Source organism: Mustelus asterias, unplaced genomic scaffold, assembly GCF_964213995.1.
Source record: "Mustelus asterias unplaced genomic scaffold, sMusAst1.hap1.1 HAP1_SCAFFOLD_2417, whole genome shotgun sequence".
NCBI lineage: Eukaryota > Metazoa > Chordata > Chondrichthyes > Carcharhiniformes > Triakidae > Mustelus > Mustelus asterias.
The window spans coordinates 10,595-22,500 of NW_027592362.1; the positions used below are offsets into that span (position 1 = coordinate 10,595).

Genomic DNA, 11,906 nt, shown 5'->3' on the forward strand with positions numbered 1-11,906 from the left:
CCTCCTGTTCAATTTCCTCCCTCGCTCCCTCCCTATCTCTGTAACCTCCTCCAGCCCCTACAATTCTCATCCTCCTGTTCCAATCCCTCCCTCACTATCCTTCCTCTCTGGGCTGATTCCTCCTCTGGAACGACCCGGAGGGTGTCTCTAGGACCCTGTGTGAAGCTCGGGAGGAGAGTGGGTGGTCCGGTGTGGATCGAGTGTTTCCTGGCGGTGGGGGAAGGGAGATTCCTGTATTCCTGCCCCGTTCCGTGCCGGAGAACTGCGATTAAACCAGGAGAGGAGCCAGGGTGGGAGCCGAGAGAGCTCGAAACCCCTCCCCCCTCACATCGACCCCTTCCCCACTCCCCCCGCGTCTGATTCGGAAGCTTTGCTAAAAGCGGACTCTGTCCAAGAGGGAGAGACACTCCCGGTGGGGGTCGGCGATTGAGGACAGGAGCTGGGATTCCGGGAACGAGGAAGAGGAGGAGGTAGGGGCGAGTACCCCCAACCCCCCACCCCCTCACCCCCAACACCACGTGACAACCTGGAGCAACAGCCACTCGCTACCAGGGAGATCCAGAACGTCCTGGTCCTGTTGGGCTCCCGGACTGCGCGGTTCCGAGGAACAGAGGGAATGTCGTCCGGAGCTAACTGCCAATAACCGGGACCCCACTCCGAGAGAGACTGAGGGGGGGTCCCGCCTGGGACTCCCTGAAACCCGGACCCCACTCCGAGAGAGACTGAGGGGGGGTCCCGCCTGGGACTCCCTGAAACCCGGATCCCACTCCGAGAGAGACTGAGGGGAGGGTCCCGCCTGGGACTCCCTGAAACCCGGATCCCACTCCGAGAGAGACTGAGGGGGGGTCCCGCCTGGGACTCCCTGAAACCCGGATCCCACTCCGAGAGAGACTGAGGGGAGGGTCTCGCCCGGGACTCCCTGAAACCCGGACCCCACTCCGAGAGAGACTGAGGGGGGGTCCCGCCTGGGACTCCCTGAAACCCGGATCCCACTCCGAGGGAGACTGAGGGGGGGTCCCGCCTGGGACTCCCTGAAACCCGGACCCCACTCCGAGAGAGACTGAGGGGGGGTCCCGCCTGGGACTCCCTGAAACCCGGACCCCACTCCGAGAGAGACTGAGGGGGGGTCCCGCCTGGGACTCCCTGAAACCCGGATCCCACTCCGAGAGAGACTGAGGGGGGGTCCCGCCTGGGATTCTAGGTCACCAGGACCCGGGTTTGTGGCTCAGTGCCGGGGCGGTGGGGGTGCGGTGATGGCAGGACGGTTGCCGGACAGCACCGAGTGCGAGAGCCTGGACGGCGCCGCTCCGGAGGGGAGGCCATTCCGTTGCTCCGACTGTGGCAAGTCTTTCAAGCTGTCCACCAACCTTCTGCTGCACCGACTGACCCACACAGGCCAGAAGCAGTTCCGGTGCCGAGAGTGCGGCCGGGAGTTTAACCACATCTCCAACCTGCGGCGTCACCGGCTGACCCACTCCCCCGCCGGTGCCAGCCACGCCTGCGGTGAGTGTGGCCGCTCGTACCGGCTGGTGGCCTCGCTGCGGGCTCACCGGCTCGCTCACCGGGGGGAGGTGGCGCTGCGGTGCCCCCAGTGCGGCAAGGGCTTTGGGCACGCGGCCAACCTGCGGCGTCACCGGCTGGCCCACGGCGAGGCCCGGCCCTACCGCTGCCAGCCCTGCGGCAAGGCCTTCACCGACAGCTGCCGCCTGCTGGCCCACCTCCGTACCCACACCGGGGAGAGGCCTTTCCGGTGCGGGGAATGCGGCCGGGCCTACACGCAGGCGGGAAGCCTGCGCCGGCACCAGCTGGCCAGCCACGTCGGCCAGAGGCCGCACGCCTGCCCGGGCTGCGGCAAGGCCTTCCCTGACCGCTCGCGCCTCCGCGCCCACCAGCGCACCCACTCAGCCGACAGGCCCTACCCCTGCCCAGAATGTGGCAAAGCCTTCCGCCAGGCCTCACACCTCTGGAAACACCGGCGGGCACACCGCGGCCTGCGCCCGTACCCCTGCCAGTCCTGCGGCAAAGCCTTTGCCGACGGCAGTCGCCTGCTGGCCCACCTCCGCACCCACACCGGGGAACGCCCTCACCCCTGCCCGCAGTGCAGCCATCGCTTTACGGATCGCAGCCACCTCCAGGCCCACCTCCGTACCCACACCGGGGAACGCCCTCACCCCTGCCCGCAGTGCGGACGCCGCTTTGCTGATGCCGGGAGTCTCCGCCGGCACACCCTTACTCACTCCGGAATCCGCCCCTTCCCCTGCCCCGACTGCGGCAAATCCTTCACCCAGGCTGGCAACCTCCGCCGGCACAGGCTGGCACACGGGCGCATCGGGAGACCCTTCGCCTGCCAGGACTGTCCCAAAACCTTCGCCCAAAGGCGCTACCTCACCACCCACCAGCGCACCCACCACCCCCCAGAGTGAGAGAGGGCAGAGGTCACAGAGATAGGGAGGGATTTGAACAGGAGGATGAGAATTGTAGGGGATCCTACAAATCCCTCCCTCCCTATCTCTGTAACCTCCTCTAGCCCCTACAATCCTCATCCTCCTGTTCAAATCCCTCCCTCGCTCCCTCCCTATCTGTGTAACCTCCTCCAGCCCCTACAATTCTCACCCTCCTGTTCAAATCCCTCCCTCGCTCCCTCCCTCCCTATCTCTGTAAACTCCTCCAGCCCCTACAATCCTCATCCTCCTGTTCAAATCCCTCCCTCGCTCCCTCCCTCCCTATCTCTGTAACCTCCTCCAGCCCCTACAATTCTCATCCTCCTGTTCAAATCCCTCCCTCGCTCCCTCCCTCCCTATCTCTGTAACCTCCTCCAGCCCCTACAATTCTCATCCTCCTGTTCAAATCCCTCCCTCGCTCCCTCCCTATCTCTGTAACCTCCTCCAGCCCCTACAATCCTCATCCTCCTGTTCAAATCCCTCCCTCGCTCCCTCCCTATCTCTGTAACCTCCTCCAGTCCCTACAATCCTCATCCTCCTGTTCAAATCCCTCCCTCCCTATCTCTGTAACCTCCTCCAGCCCCTACAATTCTCATCCTCCTGTTCAAATCCCTCCCTCGCTCCCTCCCTCCCTATCTCTGTAACCTCCTCCAGCCCCTACAATCCTCATCCTCCTGTTCAAATCCCTCCCTCCCTATCTCTGTAACCTCCTCCAGCCCCTACAATTCTCATCCTCCTGTTCAAATCCCTCCCTCGCTCCCTCCCTCCCTATCTCTGTAACCTCCTCCAGACCCTACAATCCTCATCCTCCTGTTCAAATCCCTCCCTCGCTCCCTCCCTGCCTATCTCTGTAACCTCCTCCAGCCCCTACAATTCTCATCCTCCTGTTCAAATCCCTCCCTCGCTCCCTCCCTCCCTATCTCTGTAACCTCCTCCAACCCCTACAATCCTCATCCTCCTGTTCAAATCCCTCCCTCCCTCCCTATCTCTGTAACCTCCTCCAGCCCCTACAATTCTCACCCTCCTGTTCAAATCCCTCCCTCACCCCCTCCCTCCCTATCTCTGTAATCGCCTCCAAATCTCTGAGACACTAGTTAGATCACACCTGGAATACTGTGCACTGTGTTGGTCCCCTTATCTAAGGAAAGATATCCCGGCATTGGAGGCAGTCTAGAGAAGGTTCACTCGGTCGATCCCGGGTAGGGAGGGATTTTCCTTTGAGGAGAGGTTGAGTAGGTTGGGTCTGAACTCATTGGAGTTTGGAAGAATGAGAGGCGACCTTATTGAGACATATCGGATTCTCGAGGGGGGGTTTGACAGGGTCGATGCTGAGAGGCTGTTTCCCCTTGTGGGAGAGTCTGGGACCAGGGGGCAGAATCTCAGAGTAAGGGGGGGTCACCCATTGGAGACAGAGATGGGGAGGAATTTCTGCTCTCAGAGGGGAGTGAATCTGTGGGATTCTTTCCCACAGAGGGCTGGAGAGACTGGGGGGTTAAGTATGTTCGAGGCTGAGATAGACAGATTGTTAATCAGTCAGGGAATCCAGGGGATAAGGCGGGAAAGCGGGAGTGGAGGATTATCACATCAGATCAGTCATGATCTCATTGAATTGGGGGGTAGTCTCGATGGGCCGAATGGCCTATTTCTACTCCTATGTCTCAGGGTCTTGTCTCTTTGTTCCTCCGATTCCGGCCTCTCGAGCATCCCCCGATTCCCATCGCTCCGCCATTGGTGGCTTCAGCTGCCTGGGGGGCCCTAAGCTCTGGAATTCCCTCCCTAAACCCCTCCACCTCTCTCTGTCTCTCTCTCTCCGTCTCTCCTCCTTTAAGACGCTGCTTTATCTCTCCCTCTTTTGACCGAGCTTCTTATCGCCTGATACCTCTTCATCTGCCCTTAACCATCACCACTCGAAGGAGAACGACCCCCCCCCCACCGCCCCCATCAGTGTGTTCGATATTCACTCCCGCAGAGGATCTTGGGGGATGTTTCAGTGGCTTTAGGGCGCTATGAAGATGCAGGCTGTTGTTGTGAAGAGTTCTGGGACCCTGACCTCCGCCCTGACCGATGCGGAAAACCCTGCAGTGGTCCTCAGTGGACCGAGTGACGGAGCTCGACACAGGGCTGGATGTTGGAGAGAGTCTCCCTGCCCTCGGAAGGCCATTATTATCTCTGTAAAAGAGGCTTCTTCACCGCCGCGCCACATCCCTCGCGGCAAATTCTTCACCAACGCACCGGCAAAGGGTGCATTCTGGACAGCGTCAGGCAGGGGGGTGCGGAGGGGTGTGACACATCTCGGGAAGAGACGGTTCCAAGTGTTGAAGACAATCCGCTGAGTGCGTCCGATCACCTCCAAATCCTCGCAACACCACGAGCGAGGCTACAGGAGAGGCCATTCCGCCCCTCGCTCCTGTGACAGCTCTGTGAGCGAGTGATCCACCCCCTCCTCTCCATCTCTCTGTCAGTCTTTCCCCATCGAGTATTTCTCCAGTTGCCCCTTTGGAAAGTTCCTGTTGAATCTGCTTCCGCCGCCCTTTCAGGCAGCGCCTTCCAGATCACAACAACTCGCTGCGTCCACAATAAACATTCCCTCACCTCACCCCCCCCCCTCACCCCCCCCCCCCCCCTCACCGCCCCCCCTCACCCCCTCTGGTTCTTTTCCCGATCGCCTTCAATCTGTGTCCCCCTCTGGTCCCCGACCCTCCTGTCGCTGGGAACAGTTTCCCCTTATCGACCCCCGTCACAAACCCCCTTCCCCGATTCGGAACGCCTCGATTCAATCTCCCCCTTAACCTTCTCCGCTCAAAGGAGAACGACCCCCCCCTTCCCCCCCGACATCACCCCCTGTCTCTCTCTCTGCATGACCCCCACTAACCAACCCCCCCTCCCCCCGCACCCTCCTCCCAGTCTCTGAACTGGGAGGGTGCATCGTGGTAAATGTCCCCCATCCCCTTCCCGAGCCGTCCTCCTCAACGATCCCCCCCTCCTTTTCCAAAAGTGCGGGGAGCTCCGCGAGGAAGCTTTGGGATGTTCCAGACTCGCGATCGTTCCTTCCCCATCCCCCTCGTACCCCCCCTCCCCCCGCCTCCCTCCCACCTCCCTCCCCACCTCCCCCTCGCACCCCCCTCCCTCCCCCCCCGCCTCCCCCTCGCACCCCCCCTCCCTCCCCGCCTCCCCCTCGCACCCCCCCTCCCTCCCCGTCTCCCCCTCGCAACCCCCCTCCCTCCCCGCCTCCCCCTCGCACCCCCCTCCCTCCCCGTCTCCCCCTCGCACCCCCCCTCCCTCCCCGCCTCCCCCTCGCACCCCCCCTCCCTCCCCGCCTCCCCCTCGCACCCCCCCCCTCCCCGCCTCCCCCTCGCACCCCCCTCCCTCCCCGCCTCCCCCTCGCACTCCCCCTCCCTCCCGCCACTCTGAACCACTCATTTTGCAGTCAGTCATAATTTATTTCCCGAGGTTTAAATATTTAAATATTAAAACAAAGACTGTTGGATCTGCTGTTTGTTTTCTCGTTGTCACGCGCACACACGGGCCTTCAGCTTCCCAGCTCGGCGTCCGTTCCCTCGCCGCGGACGGGGTAAGCGGAGAATTCGATGGTTTAGCCCCTCGCCAGGTGGAGTAAGGAGAAAGTGCCAATCGTCTGGGGAAAGCGGGTGATATTTCCACAGCGGCCGAGGGTACTCACCACTTCCTGCCCCCTTCCCTGGTACTGGGGGGTTATTCAGAATGAGGGGAGGGGGATCTCGGGGATAAGTGGGGGACCCCCATGGTGTTGTTTTGAGGTGGGGGGGAGGTGGAGGGCAGCCATTTTGTATTGGGGCGAGAGGGTGTTGCTATGGGCGGGTGGCTGTCGAGGTGCCCGGGGAGGGTGGAGGTTTTCGGGCGTGGAGGGTGTGAGATGCCACAGTGGTCATCGGCCTGTCACGGGCTCACTAATGTCCCCCGCTTTAGGGAAGGAAATCTGCCATCCTTGCCCGGTCTGGCCTCCATGTGACTCCAGAGCCACAGCAATCGATACGGTTGACTCTTAACTGCCCCCCTCCATCTCGAAGAGGCTCAGGCGAGGCTGTGCCCAGGTCAAGGGGCAATTCGGGACGGGCAGCACATGCTGGGCCTTGCCCAGTGACTCTCCTGCAAGCTGCCACCAAGTAAGACGTTTGGTCATCAAAGGCCTCCTCGTGTAGGCCTGAGGCCTAGCTGCTACAGCAGGCCACAGGCCAGCTGCTGGGCCTCCGGGTACAGGTAAGGGGAGCCGGCGGGCGGGCGGCGAGGGGGATGCCAGCGAGGAGAGAAGTAGGCTGGGTTCACCCCCTGGTTGTGGGCCAGGCCAGGCAAGGCCCAGGGCAGGGTGGAGGGGTAGGCCGCAATCCCCGCTGTCGGCCTGCCTGCCCCGGGAGCTGGGAGGCCCGAGCTGGCCCCGAAAGCCTGGCCAGGGGGCCAACCGGGAGTGCCAGGGCCAGGCCAGGGCTGCCCGGGGTGGAGGCCTAGTATGGACTTCTGGGGGGATGCCCAGGGCAGGGACGTGCGCAGGGATGGGCTGGCAAAGTAGAGCGGGTAACCGGGCACACGGCGCCCTGCCAGCCTGACAAGAGGGTGGGACATGAGGGGGCGCGGGGTCAAAGGTCGTGGGCTAAGGGAACCTTCCAAACTTTGTGAGGCCGCAGGTCCTGGCTCCTGGGCAGCACTCCCCGTATCCAGGCGTCCGTGATCCAGGGATCCAGAGCCTGGCGACGCGGTTCCTCCACGTCCTTCGCTCGTCGCGCCCCCAGGGGAAAGACCTTCGGAGAGGGGCGGGTGAGGGGGAGGGCCTGAGGGGATTAAAATGAGAGGGAGATGAGTCAATGAATGTCACCGTAAACAAAAAGCAGCTGGCTCTGGGCCCCTCGCCCATGGGCAGGGAATGAGGGGGCAACAATTTGGAATGTGTGGCAACCGGGGGGATGGTGTGGTTTAAATCGACAAGGCCCGCAGAGTGAAATGAGGCCTAGTCTTCAGGCTCCCGTCTCAATCTCATTCGAGCGGCGGGGAGGGGGGTGGGGCGGGCAAAGTGAGCGTAACCGCTTACAAGGGCAAATGGTGTTGGGCACAGAAAGATCCGAATCACGGCAATTAGCCCCAGGATCCCACGGTGCCCCCCTCCTCCCCCTCACTTGGATTATGGAGCTCAAATCCGAGAGTATATACGTCTACCCCCGACAGTGCAGCACTCCCTCAGTACTGGCACCGGGGGAATGTCGGCCTGGATTATGGAGCTCAAATCCGAGAGTATAGACATCTACCCCCGACAGTGCAGCACTCCCTCAGTACTGGGAGTGGAGTGGAGTGGATTGGGAGTGGATTACAGGGTCAAAGGTAGGGTTCTGAAGACTGTGGAGGAACAGAGAGATCTTGGGGTCCATATCCACAGATCTCTAAAGGTTGCCACTCAAGTGGAGAGAGCTGTGAAGAAGGCCTATAGTGTGTTAGCTTTTATTAACAGGGGGTTTGAGTTTAAGAGCCGTGGGGTTATGCTGCAACTGTACAGGACCTTGGTGAGACCACATTTGGAATATTGTGTGCAGTTCTGGTCACCTCACTATAAGAAGGATGTGGAAGCACTGGAAAGAGTGCAGAGGAGATTTACCAGGATGCTGCCTGGTTTGGAGGGTAGGTCTTATGAGGAAAGGTTGAGGGAGCTAGGGCTGTTCTCTCTGGAGCGGAGGAGGCTGAGGGGAGACTTAATAGAGGTTTATAAGATGATGAAGGGGATAGATAGAGTGAACGTTCAAAGACTATTTCCTCGGGTGGATGGAGCTATTACAAGGGGGCATAACTATAGGGTTCGTGGTGGGAGATATAGGAAGGATATCAGAGGTAGGTTCTTCACGCAGAGAGTGGTTGGGGTGTGGAATGGACTGCCTGCAGTGATAGTGGAGTCAGACACTTTAGGAACATTTAAGCGGTTATTGGATAGGCACATGGAGCACACCAGGATGATAGGGAGTGGGATAGCTTGATCTTGGTTTCAGATAAAGCTTGGCACAACATCGTGGGCCGAAGGGCCTGTTCTGTGCTGTACTGTTCTATGTTCTATGTTCTATGTACTGGCACCGGGGGGAGTGTCGGTCTGGATTATGGAGCTCAAATCCTAGAGTATCTACATCTACCTCCGACAGTGCAGCACTCCCTCAGTACTGGCACCGGGGGGAGTGTCAGCCTGGATTATGGAGCTCAAATCCTAGAGTATATACATCTACCACCGACAGTGCGGCACTCCCTCAGTACTGACCCTCTGACAGTGCGGCACTCCCTCAGTACTGACCCTCTGACAGTGCGGCACTCCCTCAGTACTGACCCTCTGACAGTGCGGCACTCCCTCAGTACTGACTCTCTGACAGTGCAGCACTGCCTCAGTACTGACCCTCTGACAGTGCGGCACTCCCTCAGTACTGACCCCCGACAGTGCAGCACTCCCTCAGTACTGACCCTCTGACAGTGCGGCACTCCCTCAGTACTGACCCTCTGACAGTGCGGCACTCCCTCAGTACTGACCCTCTGACAGTGCAGCACTCCCTCAGCACTGACCCTCTGACAGTGCGGCACTCCCTAAGTACTGACCCTCTGACAGTGCGGCACTCCCTCAGTACTGACCCTCTGACAGTGCGGCACTCCCTCAGTACTGACCCTCTGACAGTGCGGCACTCCCTCAGTACTGACCCTCTGACAGTGCAGCACTCCCTCAGTACTGACCCTCTGACAGTGCGGCACTCCCTCAGTACTGACCCTCTGACAGTGCGGCACTCCCTCAGTACTGACCCTCTGACAGTGCGGCACTCCCTCAGTACTGACCCTCTGACAGTGCGGCACTCCCTCAGTACTGACCCTCTGACAGTGCGGCACTCCCTCAGTACTGACCCTCTGACAGTGCGGCACTCCCTCAGTACTGACCCTCTGACAGTGCGGCACTCCCTCAGTACTGACCCTCTGACAGTGCGGCACTCCCTCAGTACTGACCCTCTGACAGTGCAGCACTCCCTCAGCACTGACCCTCTGACAGTGCGGCACTCCCTCAGTACTGACCCTCTGACAGTGCGGCACTCCCTCAGTACTGACCCTCAGACAGTGCGGCACTCCCTCAGCACTGACCCTCTGACAGTGCGGCACTCCCTCAGTACTGACCCTCTGACAGTGCGGCACTCCCTCAGTACTGACCCTCTGACAGTGCGGCACTCCCTCAGTCCTGACCCTCTGACAGTGCGGCACGCCCTCAGCACTGACCCTCTGACAGTGCGGCACTCCCTCAGTACTGACCCTCTGACAGTGCGGCACTCCCTCAGTCCTGACCCTCTGACAGTGCGGCGCTCCCTCAGTACTGACCCTCTGACAGTGCGGCACTCCCTCAGCACTGACCCTCCGACAGTGCGGCACTCCCTCAGTACTGGCACCGGGGGGAGTGTCGGGTTATGGGTCTTGGTTACGGGGCTGTGTGCGATCCTTACCGAATGAACTCTGTTCCCTCCCCTGCGATGCCCCCACAGTCGAGCAGGGGAAGATCCGGGTCTGGACACCCAGTCCTCGCAGACACACCGAGCCTGACATCCCCTGAAGCAAGTCTTTAATGGTGGCGTGATCCAGGGGCGTGAGCGGGTGGCGGTGAACCCTGGCGTACGCCCGCTGGAGCTGGAACACACTGAGCCCCTCGCTGTGCTGCTGGACCAGGCGCTGGACATTGTCATGGACTTGCTGAGGGCTCTCCGACCCCCGGACACTCGACCCAAACCCACCCCTCCCAGAGGGGGAGGTCAGAGCAGCTGGATCTGCAACAGAAGAGACAGAGAGAGGGAGACAGAGAGAGGGAGACAGAGTCAGAGAGACAGAGAGAGGGAGACAGAGAGAGGGAGACAGAGAGAGGGAGACAGAGAGAGAGAGACAGAGAGAGCGAGACAGAGTCAGAGAGACAGAGAGAGGGAGACAGAGAGAGGGAGACAGAGAGAGGGAGACAGAGAGAGAGAGACAGAGAGAGCGAGACAGAGAGAGCGAGACAGAGAGAGGGAGACAGAGGGAGACAGAGAGAGGGAGACAGAGAGAGAGAGACAGAGAGAGAGAGACAGAGAGAGGGAGACAGAGAGAGGGAGACAGAGAGAGGGAGACAGAGAGAGGGAGACAGAGAGAGGGAGACAGAGAGAGGGAGACAGAGAGAGGGAGACAGAGTCAGAGAGACAGAGAGAGGGAGACAGAGAGAGGGAGACAGAGAGAGGGAGACAGAGAGAGAGAGACAGAGAGAGGGAGACAGAGAGAGGGAGACAGAGAGAGGGAGACAGAGAGAGGGAGACAGAGAGAGGGAGACAGAGTCAGAGAGACAGAGAGAGGGAGACAGAGAGAGGGAGACAGAGTCAGAGAGACAGAGAGAGGGAGACAGAGAGAGGGAGACAGAGAGAGGGAGACAGAGTCAGAGAGACAGAGAGAGGGAGACAGAGAGAGGTAGACAGAGAGAGGGAGACAGAGAGAGGGAGACAGAGAGAGGGAGACAGAGAGAGGGAGACAGAGTCAGAGAGAGGGAGACAGAGAGAGGGAGACAGAGAGAGGGTGACAGAGAGAGGGAGACAGAGAGAGGGAGACAGAGTCAGAGAGACAGAGAGAGGGAGACAGAGAGAGGGAGACAGAGTCAGAGAGAGGGAGACAGAGAGAGGGAGACAGAGAGAGGGAGACAGAGAGAGGGAGACAGAGAGAGGGAGACAGAGTCAGAGAGAGGGAGACAGAGAGAGGGAGACAGAGAGAGGGTGACAGAGAGAGGGAGACAGAGAGAGGGAGACAGAGTCAGAGAGACAGAGAGAGGGAGACAGAGAGAGGGAGACAGAGTCAGAGAGAGGGAGACAGAGAGAGGGAGACAGAGAGAGGGAGACAGAGAGAGGGAGACAGAGTCAGAGAGAGGGAGACAGTGAGAGAGAGACAGAGTCAGAGAGAGGGAGACAGAGAGAGGGAGACAGAGAGAGGGAGACAGAGAGAGGGAGACAGTGAGAGAGAGACAGAGTCACAGAGACAGAGAGAGGGGGACAGTGAGACAGAGAGAGGGGGACAGTGAGAGAGAGACAGGGAGACAGAGTCAGAGAGAGGGAGACAGAGTCAGAGAGAGGGAGACAGAGTCAGAGAGAGGGAGACAGAGAGACAGAGACAGTGAGACAGAGAGAGGGGGACAGTGAGACAGAGAGAGGGGGACAGTGAGACAGAGAGAGGGGGACAGTGGGAGAGAGACAGAGTCAGAGTGACAGAGAGAGGGAGACAGAGTCAGAGAGAGGGAGACAGAGAGACAGAGACAGTGAGACAGAGAGAGGGGGACAGTGAGACAGGGAGAGAGAGAGAGTGACAGGGAGAGAGAGAGAGACATAGAGAGAGAGAGAGACAGAGAGAGAGTGACATAGAGAGAGAGAGAGACAGAGAGACAGAGAGAGAGAGAGACAGAGTCAGAGAGACAGAGTCAGAGACAGGGAGAGA

The 11,906-nt window shown here is 60.0% G+C and overlaps 2 protein-coding genes across 2 annotated transcripts in view; one reads left to right on the top strand and one right to left on the bottom strand.

Moving 5' to 3' along the window:
• Positions 1–214: 214 nt before the first annotated feature.
• Positions 215–5,616, top strand: LOC144489666 (uncharacterized). Its single transcript, XM_078207524.1, has one exon. The coding sequence runs from the start codon at positions 1,254–1,256 to the stop codon at positions 2,421–2,423; it is 1,170 nt and encodes a 389-aa protein (XP_078063650.1). The 5' UTR covers positions 215–1,253; the 3' UTR covers positions 2,424–5,616.
• Positions 5,617–5,770: 154 nt separating this feature from the next.
• LOC144489665 (uncharacterized) overlaps positions 5,771–11,906 on the bottom strand; it is a 10,629-nt gene continuing 4,493 nt past the window's right edge. The window contains exons 3-4 of the mRNA XM_078207523.1: positions 9,914–10,231; positions 5,771–7,243 (exon numbers count right to left, since the gene is read on the bottom strand). Of these exons, the coding sequence (XP_078063649.1) occupies positions 6,636–7,243; positions 9,914–10,231 (926 nt within the window). The 3' untranslated portion in view covers positions 5,771–6,635. The remainder of the gene's footprint in view (positions 7,244–9,913; positions 10,232–11,906) is intronic.